Source organism: Dendrobates tinctorius, unplaced genomic scaffold, assembly GCF_039654945.1.
Source record: "Dendrobates tinctorius isolate UK_male_01 unplaced genomic scaffold, ASM3965494v1 ptg000007l, whole genome shotgun sequence".
In the NCBI taxonomy this organism is placed as follows: domain Eukaryota; kingdom Metazoa; phylum Chordata; class Amphibia; order Anura; family Dendrobatidae; genus Dendrobates; species Dendrobates tinctorius.
The window spans coordinates 43382957-43396234 of NW_027361675.1; the positions used below are offsets into that span (position 1 = coordinate 43382957).

The 13278-nt window shown below is 39.9% G+C and overlaps 1 protein-coding gene across 1 annotated transcript; it reads left to right on the plus strand.

Annotated features, from left to right (window-relative positions):
- Nucleotides 1-313: 313 nt before the first annotated feature.
- On the plus strand, nt 314-12958 carry LOC141088091 (uroplakin-3b-like). The gene is made up of 6 exons (XM_073574022.1): nt 314-444; nt 1810-1965; nt 4367-4589; nt 4932-5008; nt 9235-9364; nt 10763-12958. The coding sequence occupies exons 1-6, from the start codon at nt 369-371 to the stop codon at nt 10809-10811; spliced, it is 711 nt and encodes a 236-aa protein (XP_073430123.1). The 5' UTR covers nt 314-368; the 3' UTR covers nt 10812-12958.
- Nucleotides 12959-13278: the final 320 nt, after the last annotated feature.

Here is a 13278-nt window from a genome sequence, read left to right on the forward strand (position 1 = left end):
TTGCATGCTACCACAGAGGTTTTATTCAAAAGTTTGCATGATATTGATGATTGTTATAGATTAGAAGGTGATCAGAAAACCTTTGGAGATAGCTCCTTCCCACTGAAATGTGTAGTAAAAGAATAATTAGTAGATTACGACGTATCACACAGGAACAACTGGTACAAACACGTCTACTATTTATTTTTATGAAGTCATTTTAATGACTTGACTATTTCCTGAGGGCAGAGACTTGACCTGAATGTGGAGCAATTAATCTGGAGCAATTAATATTTTATTTGTTTTTGAGAGTTTATATCAACTGAAAATAGCAACAATATTATATTTAACCGAGGTAAGGGAGGAAGAAGCAGAACAGAACGAGGAAGATGCAGTCCTGTAGAACAGCAATGTGGTGCCTGGCAATACTTGTAGTATTTGGTGCCCCCGCTGTACACGGCCAGGGTAAGTTAATTTCTCATTTTATTTTTTACCTTAGTATAAATATGTAATCGTAGCGTCACCATTAGGGTCCAACTGTAAACAAAATTTATGTCTAATCTCTGAATTTTACATTAGGACCTGTTCACACTGTGTTTCTGCAGTGCGCCCGTAGGCTTCTACCTGAATCCCCTAAAGAGCCATAGACAGCAATGACAGGAATCGCGTTCAATTATTCTCCATGTGTGATTTTGTTTTACTGATAGTGTCAGCCTGTTCCATCAGCCACAGATAAGTGGACACATTCAGAAGGAAAAACACAAAGTGAGACATTAAGAAAAAAAAGCACTGCCAATTTCAGAAAAACAAAACAAAACACAAATAGAATTCATTTGAACTCCGCCTGTGTCATTGTGGTCTATGGTCCCATTGGGGATTTGTCTGAATCCTGATTTAGGGGAATGCAGGCAGGACCCCCCGGACGTACCGCAGAAACAGAGCTTAATATAATATTGCATGGAATAGTGCAGTCTCCTGTACTATTCCAAACTATCCCAATACTGCATGCCTGCCAGACACCAACCAGATGACACTTTGTAAAAAAACAAAAAATCTTTCTCTCTCTCTCTCAGTATCTCTCTCTCCTTGCCCATGTTGTAGAGGTTAGAGTCTGACTGATTAATGGAGTCTATGGACAGGAGTCTTTTATAAAGGTGACTATGTAAGGCCTGTTTCACACTTCCGTTTTTTCAAATCCGTCAAAATCCGTTGTTTTCCGTAAAAAAACGGATCCGCCATTTTTTGCAGGATCCGTTTTTTTGTCCCATAGACTTCCATTACGGTTACCGCGGATCCGTCAAAAAAACGGATCCGTTTTTAAAAAAACGGATCCGTTTGCATCAGTTTCCGTCAAAAAAACGGAAACGGATCCGTTTGGCGGACACAAAAACGGAAGTGTGAAACAGGCCTTAGACAGCTGTCTTTAATGCAGGTAACGAGTTGATTAGGAGCGTCTAACTGGTTTGTAGGAGCCAGAACTCTTAATGGTTGGTAGGGGTCAAATACTTATTTCTCACTGCAAAATGCAAATAAATTTATATAATTTACACAATGTGATTTTCTGGATTTTATTTGTGATATTCTATCAATGTTAAAATTAACTTACCCTTAAAATTATAGACTGTTCATGTCTTTATCAGTGGGCAAACTTACAAAATCAACAAGAGATCAAATACTTATATCCCCCACTGTATATCATAGTATGAACATTCAGTGCTCAGTTCAGAAAATTATCTGAGAACCTCAGTTATGTATACCATGTACCTCTATGTAAGGTATGTCAAAATATTTTTCTCTCACTTTTACCTGTCTCGTAATTTTCTTCTTTAGTTTTTACAATTACCTGTCCTCCGACCCTGGTTTCATCTGAGCTACTTGGAAGAATCACGTCTTCGACATTCACAATACAAGACTTGTGCTGCCTTGTTCAGACTCCTCAAATTTTTCCATCTGACAATGTAATAATTCTAGTGGGTTTAAGCAATGGTAAGTGAAATAAAAAAACAACATATAAAATATATATATGGAACTAATAATAAGATGCGTCTAGAATTCTCACGCAAAACGTAGTATTGGACATTTGTTAGTAATTCAAAAGAGGAGTAATGAGGTTGGAGGGGCACATCGTGAATAAAAGTCACCAATGCTTTTTCTGGCTCAATAATTGAAGTGCCTAACCTTCCATTACCATCAGCACAAAAACTTTCCACCAAAAGCTTCTTGGCATTGATTTCCATAACCAAGTAGGTACATACAGGCATTACATCATAAAACACAATGCCAAGCATCAGGTGGATTGGTGCAAAACATGCCACCAATGGACTCTGGAGCAGTGGTGACGTGTTCTGTGAAGTGATAAATCATGTTTCTTTATCAGACTAGTTGATAGACGTGACTGAGTTTGGTGAATGTGTAAGGAGGTGGCGGAGAACCTCGCTTGCCCCTCCCCCACGCAGTGCCCATGCGGCCCTGTTGAAACATTTTATATGTTATGCCTCATGTGTTCATTACTGTGTATTACCCTGCAAATATGGTCATGTTAGCTATTTCATTGTGGGAAGCTATCCTTTAAATTGTCTATGTTATATATATATATATATATATATATGCATTGCACTGCATATGTCATGTAGTTTTAGTGTGCTGACTACTGTGTTTAAATTGTTCCGATTGTAATATGCTGTGCTTGCCCTGTTTTGCAATGTTCCTATATGTGTTACTGTTTTAGAACTAGGGAAAGCAAGGAGTTAATGAGTGGGCTGGGTCAGCAGCAGAAAAGGCGGCCGGAAGCTGCTGCTCCCGGTCAGAAGCTGGGGCACGTTAGCCCTGAGCAGATATATAGTAACAGCCGGGGCATTGCCAGACTACCATAGGGGAGAAGATCTGCTGCCCCGGACTCAATAGAACTCAAAAGGATTTAAGGATCGCAACACGGGCCCCAGGACCTAGGAAGGGAAGGGCCCCAGCTGAAGGTACTTTAAGAGTCCAGATCCCAGCGAGTGGACTACTGCATAACTTCGGCTACTACGGCTGTTGTGGGTACAACGGTTGATAGTGTCAGGGAGAGAGCAGGAAACCGGTGTTGTATCTTCTCTTCCTCACCAAAGTTTATCAAAAGTTATTCCTTGTTGGACTGCAGCCATGTTCTTGGACTTCATTTGATTTGCCCAGAGTACTGTGGCCGGAGGGTGGAAAGGTAACCCGTGGAAAGAAGCTGTGCCAATCCTGTCAATTTATGTACAAGGGACCGAGGCTGCTCGCTGACCGTTTGCTCAGCGGACTCTGCCTGTGGACTGTGCCTTTAAGTAACTCGGCCACAACTATCCCCTCCCCCCGTGCCACCTTGTTACAAATTCATTGACTACTTTACCTGCTGACTGCATAGTGTGAACTGTAATGTTTGGTGGAGGACGGATAATGTTATTAGATTCCTTTTCAGGGGTTGGCCTAGCCCCCTTAGTTCTAGTGAAGGGAAATCTAAATACTTGAGCAAACCAAGATATTTTGGACAATTCCATGCTTACACCTTTGTGGGAACCGTTTGGGGAAGGCATTTTTGTGGTGTTCCAGCATAACTGTGCCTGAAAAAAACAAAGCTCATGAAGGCATGGTTGGGCAAGTTTGGAGTGGAACTTGTCTGGCCCATACAGAGCTATGACTTCAATCCCTTCTAACACCTTTGAGATTAACTAAAACAGAGATTCCGAGACAAGCGTTTGTCCAACATCAGTGTCTGTTCTTGCAAAACATACTTCTGGATGAATGGGCAAGAATTCACAAAGATATATTCCAATGTCCTTTAAGGGGGTTTTACACTAAGCAATATCGCTAGCAATATCGCTAAAACGTCACTGGTTTTGTGACGTTATAGCGATATTGCTAGTGATATCGCTATGTGTGATACTTACCAGCGACCGGCTCCCCCGCTGCTCATCGCTGATCGCGCGAGAATGTCCAGCTTCATTTCTCGTCGTCTGCTTCCTGCTGGGCTTCCTGCTGTGACGTCCAGCGACGCGTGGAGGCGGGCGGGAGGACGCAGGATCGCTGTGTGTGAATGGTAAGTATCGTGCGCTGCGTCGCTGCTGCATCGCTGTGAGATCTTTCTGTATGAAAGCTCACTAGCGATCATTTAGCGATGCACCAGCGATCCTGACCGGGTCGGATCGCTGGTTGGATCGCTGGTGCATCGCTAAATGTAAAAGGGCCTTTAGAAAGCTTTCCCAAAAGAGTGGAAGTTGTTATAGGCTCAGTGGGGGACCATAACCAAATGTCCTAATGCTTTCATCCATGTAGTGTACATATATTTCTGTAAAACATATGTTGTATTGTATTGTATTATTGAACACTTACTTCCTATGAATATGTGGGATTTCTTCCTGTTTTTCAGTTATCAACAGTTTAATCCCCGGAACCACCAATTTAAACGATCTACCAACATTCGCCAATTTTTCTCAAAGTGGGTACTTTGCTGCTCTTAATCTTCTTGCTGGTTCCCTTTGCACCTTACCAGCTAATCTAGGATCAATACAAATTGGAAGCAATATTTTATGCCTAATAAATCCAAGAATACCATTTTACAATTGCCCTCTACCTACAGTAGGACCATACAGGTAAATATTTGTAAATGGTTATTGATCTTTAGACACAATGGGCCCGATTCATCAAGACTAGCATTGTTCACGCCGGTCTGGATGAGGGGGCATGCTGGAGCTAGTCTCTTGCTGAATCTGGAGCATCTGATAAGCGTTGCCACGTCAGAAATCTTACTTCAGTCAGGGACTGCAGTAAGTTTTCTGATGTAGGGAACACCACAGCTTGTCATGAATTAGACGAGATACAGCACCATGCCCATGCTGCACCCCTGTAATTCATTCATCAACTCTTTGTAAAAATAAAGTATTTATTAAACCATGTTAGTATTTTAATTCTGGGCTTATTTTTTTCTGCTATAGAGTAATAATATTCATTTATCGTAACGGCACACTTATAGCTGTAACTGACCCATCAGCTGAAATCCTCCTAAGAAACAGTGAGTACACATACAAGTTATTTTAAAGTTATATACTGAATGAAGAAATATCATTAGTATTAATTTTATGTATAACACATGGTCCAGTGCTTTTTGTTTGATGCTCCACACTAGTGTTTGTTTGTAGGATTGTAGCAGTGATGTTCCATCTACAACACTTAAGCAGTGGAGCCAATCACTGGCCTCTGCTGTACTGTGCCCAGTCCAGTGGTCATTTTTTGTAGCTGGGGCATCACCACTGCACCACCACTAGAGTTTACAAAGGACGATGTGCTGCCAAGAATAATCATTTTCAAGCAAGCTTGAAAATAACTCCATCAACGAGCATTTTACTCATTCATTTGTTGATCCGCAACCTGTTCACACTTGATGATAATCAGGAAGTGAGCATTTCTAGTAAATTAGCCAGTAAAATTGTACCCTTACTTCATGCACAAATCTTGAAAATTGGGAAAACGGATACAGAAAAGGTAGTATCTTTTGATTACATACTCAATTTAATGTACTGTGCACCTATTTGGGATTCCATATTTCTCCTTGTATAAAGTATTCATGTCGTTTCTAAAAATTAAAGGGGCTGTCTGAGACTGGCTTTTCCCCCTATGAGGTTAAGAACTTATACTCAGGTTGATGCTACAGTGGGGAAAAAAAGTATTTAGTCAGCCACCAATTGTGCAAGTTCTGCCACTTAAATAGATGAGAGGGGCCTGTGATTAATATCATAGATAGACCACAACTATGAGAGTCAAAATGAGAATACAAATCCAGAAAATCACCTTATCTGATCTGGCAAGATTTATTCATTAACAAAAATTCATCTCAATATTTTGTTATATATCCTTTGTTGGCAACGACAGAGGTCAAACGTTTTATGTGAGGCTATGTGCCCACGTTGCAGAAATGCTGTGGAATTGTCATCTCCGCAACTCTCCGCCGCAGGTAAAACTCATGCGGAATTCGCATGTGTTTTCCCGCAAAATACAAGCGTTATGCAAGCATTTTTAGCTTGCGGAATTCAAGCGCTTTTCCTAGTGATTTGAAGCATCGCTTGGAAAAGTGATTGACAGGTTGTTCACACTTGTCAAGCATCAATAGTAAAAGATAGAATGTTAAAAATAAAAAATATGGATATACTCACCTTCTGTCGGCCCCCGATTTTCTCAGCGGCGCTCCCAGTCCTCAGTGGCACTCCCGATCTGTTCCGTTCCCAGGCGTGCTTTGCGAGAATGACCTTTGTGACGTCACGCGACTGCGACGTCACAAAGGTCATTTTGTCGCAATGCACGCCTGGGAAGCACCGCTAAGGGCCGGGAGGACTCCGGGGGCTGACAGAGGGTAAGTATATCCCTATTTTTTAATTCTATTTTTAACAGGAATATGGTACCAGGGCATGGAGGAAAGTCTCCTCTCCTCCAGACCCTGGGTACCATCCGCACATGAAACGATCACTTTACGCATGGTGGGCATAGTCACATGTGTAAAGTGAGCGTTTCAATGCAATCCTATGGTGGCAGAATCGCTGTGATTCCGCAAAATTAATGGACATGCTGCGGATTTTTCCGCAATGCGATTCCGTAGCAGAAAAATCTGCAGCATTGGCACAGCAACTGCGGAATCCCATAGGATTGTATGCATTTTAACTAGCATTTTTAAGCATTTCCATGGCAGCCTTGCAGCTGCGGAAACGCTTAAAAAACCGAACGTGGGCACAGCCTAAGTCTTCACAAGGTTGGCACACACTGTTGGTGGTATGTTGGCCCATTCCTCCATGCAGATCTCCTCTAGAGCAGTGATGTTTTGGGCATGTCGCTGGTTGCTTTCTCATTTTGAGTCCCATAGTTGTGGTCTACCTATGATGTCAATTACAGGCCTCTGTCATCTTTTAAAGTAGGAGAACTTGCACAAATGGTGGCTGACTAAATACTTTTTTCCCCACTGTAACTCCTTACCTGTTCTACTTGGCTCTGATTGCTCATAGACCTCTCCTGCCAGCAATTCTATGACTTCCACTGACATCAGGAAACAGAGCAGATCATTCTCTTTCGTCACTGCTGCTGTCATGCTGATTGATGGCTGGCTCCCTTCTTCCTAAAGGCCCCTTTACATTTAGCGATGCACCAGCGATCCCAACCACGTTACGATTCGGTCAGGATCGCTGGTGCATCGCTAAATGGTAGCTAGTGAGCTGCCAAACAGGCAGATCTCACTAGTGATGTAGCGACGCAGAAGCGGTCGTTACTTACCTTTCAGACGCGACGATGATGACGTCCTCCACCCGCGTTCATGCGTCGCTCGTCGGCGCCAGCAGGAAGCCCAGCAGGAAGCGGCCGACGAGAAATGGACCCGGCCGATCTCGTGCGATCAGCGATAATCAGCGGGGGAGCCGGTCGGAGGTACGTATCACACATAGCGATATCGCTAGAAATATCGCTGCTGCGTCACCAAATCGGTGACACTTTAGCGATATTGCTAGTGATATCCTATGTGTAAAACCCCTTTACTCTTGGTAGTTATCTGTCAATAAGCATGACTTCAGCAGTGACACCCATCAACAGAGTAGACTGGAAGAGCTGCTTCATTGACGTGAAGTCAAATGAACCATCAGGAGTGGTACATGATAGCTCCTAGCCAGCAGAGTTTGGCTCTGGGTAGACCAGGCTGGTGATTAGCAACTACCTTCTTGAAAGTTCTTAGCTCATTAGGGAAAAATAACCAAAATCCTGGATAACCCCTTTAATTTACAGCTCTGAACAGTGAGGGGTATTAGGATAAGTGTATTATATAATTAATGGAAAAGGCAAAAAGTGGTCTGCACTCCGTGTTCCGGTGTGGTGCTCGTGGTGGAAGTATAAATCGAAAGGCAAAGAATCCCGGTCCTCACATATTGAGTAGTAGCTGTTTATTGCAATCAAAGCAAAACCATTTCAGCCCATCCTGGGCTTTTATCAATAATGCAGGTGAAATGCAATTGAAAATTTATATACATTCACATCAAGGAAATGACATCACAATAATGACCGTTATATTAACATATGAAATAGAACAAGTAATCTACAATAATATGTAAAAAAGATGCAAATAATAAATTGTGATATTCTCAGAGTAAAAAAAAAATCAAGAAATCATAACATAAAATGTACAAATCATTCTGAATTGAAAGGTTAAGCCTTCCCATGAATCAATAAATATATATATACACACACATACCACAATTACATGAGTGAAAAAAATGAAAAAAGTCAACATTAATGTACTATTAGTGTAGAGTATACCATTCCTAAGTTCTATGAAATAAGATATTGAGACAATTACTATTCTCTTTTCTTTATGTGTATACATGTATCCTACATTTTATTCTAGAAGACAGTTTTGTAAAAAATAATGTTTTTCATTTTTTTATTGTTTTTTTATTTTATATTTATCATTATTATTACATTTCATCCTATGTTTAATGTTATGTTTTTTATGTCATTATTATTGAATTATACAATCAGAATATTATAAATTGGATGTCCATATTAATCTTCAAAAGATTAATTCAGGAAAAATCCACAAAAGAGTTACAGGCACTTGTGTCTTCAACTAGAAAAATCTATCAATCGTGGATCAACGTACAGAAGATGTCTGCAAGAGATCAAGAAAAAAGTGACTTCAATTTTTTTTTTAAAACCTTTAAAAAATAAACTTTAGAAAAAAACTCCCCCAAAAATTTTGCTAAAAATGGGAAAGGAGATAATTTATACAAAAAAAGAAAAAATAGAAAAAAAAAATAAAGTGATTAGGAGACAAAGTAAAATGGTTGACTTCACATGATCCGAATAAATTCATAATCCTTATTTAGGCCATTAGGAGATAATGTATTCAGCCTATGTATCCAATACACTTCTCTCTTGAGGAGGATTTTTTTTTATATTACCACCCCTCCTGGGTATCGTTATTTGCTCAATAATTTAAACTTGAAACTTAAGTTGCGCGATTGTGTGATTCTTAACTTTGAAGTGGGTAGGAAGTGGTAATACCATATCCCCTAAATGAATTGTTAATATAACGGTTATTTTTGATGTGAATGTATATAAACTTTCAATTGCATTTCACCTGCATTATTGATAAAAGCCTGCGATGGGCTGAAACATCTATTATATCATTTATAACTTAACCTGATACGTTACAACAGTGAACTTACAGGTCATATCATATTTCTAATGCTTACCACTTCTGCCTTGCAGCTACAAATTTCCGTTCAATTGACACTTCAGTGAAGAATCGTAGTGCTGGCATGATTGTCATTACTGCCCTCCTGCCTATTCTGTTTTCACTGTTATTCGTCATCTTTACTACTATTCTATTCTTGAGATGGTAAGTGCTAGTGCTAAGGCTCTTCTAGTTAGGGCCCATAATACTCAAAACAATTGCCCTTCTTTGAACTCCTAATAAGCCATCAGCAAGAGTTTGTATGATGCACCCATATACAATAACGGCTTCTTTGGGTAATATTATTCATGATATAAAAAAGGAACGTATTTGCCACAACCTACAACTTTAAAGATAGCAAATCATAACTGTAAAGGCAGCTTGGCTCAAATCTGAGGATTTTTAACTTAAAGGAGTTGTCCAGTCAGATGTTAACTTCAACAATGGGCAGTCGGAGGAGTAATAACAATTATACAATGCATTTCATAGCTACGCCAGGTTCCCTTCTCCATTGCTGCCATTATGGCTGTCTCTGGTGTGCTTGCAATGGTGAAGTTATCAGTCACCAGTCACCTGCTGCAGGTTTAGGATTGGCCAATAAGCAGCGCAGTGGTCAGGTGATTGGTGGTCCATGATGTTACCAACCCTGGACCTGAGAACCTGATATCTCTGGAATAGGGAGCTGTGTATGCATTCTTTCATTATTTTTATCCTCTGGTTTTTCACTGTTAAATTTACTTTTTGACCGGAGAACCTAGGAGCAGATTTTGCTCCTACTGTTTCCAGTTCACTATGGTAGCTTTAACAGGAACGAAGTTTAACAACTTACATTGTTGGACAAAGGATATCATATAACATTTCAATGTTGAAATTTACTAATCTTTTAATGGGGTTGTTAACTTTTGACAACCTCTAATTTTAAAAGGGTCTCTTAATAAGCCAATCTCTAAAGGCTCATACTCACATGCAAAAAACTCGGACGAGTCTCGCATGTCAATACCCGACACTGCCGCCGGCACTCGGATCGGAGCGTTCAGCTGTATAGAAATAAATGCAGCTGAACGCTCCGCTCTGAGTGCCGGTGGCAGTGCTGGGTATTGACGTGCGAGACTTGTCCAAGTTTCTCGCATGTAAGTATGAGCCTTAAATGTCCCTATAATCGGTCCATCAGCAATCAGCTGCAGCCTGTAGTAACATCTGGCTGTATATATTCAATCCTACAGGGGAAAAATGCATATTGCAAAATTTCCATTCAAATCAGTGGGTTGCCTGTATAATGGTGCACATGTCGTCAAATGCAGGAGGGATGCTATCCTTAGGACCCAAACCCTCATTAATTAGGAAAAATCTCCTAACACAAAGTAAAATGTATGGTTCCTAATTTTCTTGATGATTTCTATACTTTACTGATGAACAAAACAGTGACATCGGAACAAAGCATACTAGAAGTAGAAAAAAATATATAAAAAGCTTCTGATTACATTAATAACATTTTATACCTTAACTTCCACATTTTAAAAGTAAACTTGAGTTTCTACATGAAATATATTTCTTCTCTTTTAGTTGCTGTTGCCGTATCTTCACACCAACAAAATGTCAGCAGGAGTCATAAATAAGAATAAACGTTCCGGATTTGCCGGCAGCAGCAATCTGCTAGTTTTCTTTATTATGTATGTGTACATAACATGATATCTTTGACAGACGCAGCCAAATTCATTTGTGCTTTAAAAAGAAATAGATTTTAGCTCAACAAAATGGCATGTGTGAAATATTTGTTATTCTTTATATTTTCCACATATTATAATAAAGGTCCCCAAACTTGTATAGACACAGGGAACTGTTTAGTATGACAGGTGTTCGTCCACACTAAATACTAATGTGACCGTCCAATACCAGGATGGTTATTCTGACTCCATTGATTTACTTTAACACTGGTAAGTCTCAAGTGATGGAGGAAACCAGAGAGAACCTAGAGGAAACCCACAGGAATAACATACATCCTTGAGGATGTTGTCCATGGTGGGACCCCAGCGCTGCAAGGTTGCAGTGCTATCCACTGAGCCACTGTGCTGCCCCCTTAGGCCTCTTTCACACTTCAGTTTTTTACAATCAGTCACAATCCGCCAGGTTTTGAAAAAAACAGATCCTCAATTTTCTTTTGAGGATCCGTTTTTTTCCCCCATTGACTTCCATTACTGGCGGATTGTGACGGATTGCCATCCGTTGCATCCGTTTTTTTGCGGATCGGCCAAAAGTTGCTGTCCGTCACCATCCTCAAAGATTTGAAAACGGAGCTTGCAACGTTTTTTTTTCTGGCGGATCCTCCAGACACTAATTTAACCCGAAATTCCTTCTGGGTGCCGGACAAAAAAAAAAAAAAAAAATTCTCTTTCTCTCTCTCTTTCTCTCTCTCTCTCTCCCCCCTTCCCAGCCAGCGGTTCCTTTAAATTTCCTCATTTTCAGGATCCATCTGAAAATGGATCCTGTGCCGTCCGTTCACATCAGTTGAGAACGGATCCGCTTGTCTGCCTTTTTGGCGGATTTGAACTGATGCAAAAAAACTGAAATGTGAAAGAGGCCTTAGACTTCCCCTGTTTTTAATGTGCCTGTGGCTTCCTCCAGAAGGATAAGGCTAGCATGAATCCACCGAAAGATGATGACAGATGATGTAATATATTGATATTCAGCCGTGACATCATGTATTATGTGACTTCCACATTGGACTTGTGGTTTTAAAGGTGAAAATCCGCTGGTTAGGAATCTCTAGAATCTACTATGATTACATACTGAAAGTAATACACTGTACATTTGGATTCTATTATTATAGCCTAAGTAAGTAAGTAATATTTGGATCCTACCATTATGGCCTAAGGCATAAATTTATAATACATAAACAAATGTATTACTTAGGTCATCATATTAGAATTCAGTGAAAACCTCTATATATACAGTATATTTCTATAGTGAATATTTTTTATTTATATAAATATATATGGTATATCTATAGATATTAGGGATACTATTGAAGAGAAATAGCGCAATAGTGCATTATCCAGTGTAGGTATATCAATTTAAAAATAATACACTCACCAGATGGAGCTTGTAATAAGCATGGAGGATTCGCTGCTGCAGGAACCACAGATCCACGACGGACCGATGTAGAAGATGCAAGATAGGAAAAAAGTGATCAGACAATCCGCGCTGCGAATCACTATGAACAATTATTATTACAGTGGTCTTTAGTCGACACGTTTCGAAGTTTCACAAATGAAACGCGTCGAATAAAGACCACTGTAATAATAATTGTTCATAGTGATTCACAGCGCGGAATATCTATAGATATGCGATAGATAGATAGATATGGGATACCTAGATATGAGATAGATAGATAGACAGATAGATAGATATGGAAAAGGCACAGCAGCACCCTGTGAATGCCAAGACATATGATGTCAATGGAAATATCAACTTCCAAACGCTCTGTCCCTCAGCAAGATGTACTTACAAAAGTGAAGGTTCTTAGTGCATGATTTGGCCAATTTTTTGTATAGATAGATCGATAGATAGATAAATAGATAGATAGATAGATAGATGGACACATTTATTCCATTTAGAAATGGACCTTTCCTGAATTCCAGTACATCTGTAGATTCAATACTTTAATCTTTTTCTCAAACTGTGTCTTGTTGATTTTTCTGTACATATGTTTCATATAGCTGTGGCATTGTGAATTAAAGTAGTCAACTAAAAATACACAAATATGGCTCTTGTGTGTTTTTCGCCTATTAGAAAGACTGGGGTAAAGGTTTTTTTTGTTGTTTTTTATGTGTTTAGAATAAATTAAAACTTTACATGAAAGGATGTGCTTCTAAGGGTATGTTCCCACAGTTAATAAACGCTGCTGGTTGGATGCTGCGTACAGCGCACCGGCGCCTGTGGCTTTCCTGCAAAGACGGACATGCGGGGCGTTATTGCAGACTGCAGCTTGTCTATTTATCTTGTGGAGACGCGATGCAATGTATAGGACTCAGTGATTCCTCACGGTTCAATGAAAACATATGGAATCACCTGCGTTCAAA

Excerpts from the sequence above, each read along its gene's own strand:
- LOC141088091 (XM_073574022.1), top strand. The coding sequence starts at position 369 with ATGCAGTCCTGTAGAACAGCAATGTGGTGCCTGGCAATACTTGTAGTA. Across the intron at positions 445-1,809 it reads CCCCGCTGTACACGGCCAGG|TTTTTACAATTACCTGTCCT; the intron begins GTAAGTTAATTT and ends TTTCTTCTTTAG. Across the intron at positions 5,009-9,234 it reads TGAAATCCTCCTAAGAAACA|CTACAAATTTCCGTTCAATT; the intron begins GTGAGTACACAT and ends TCTGCCTTGCAG.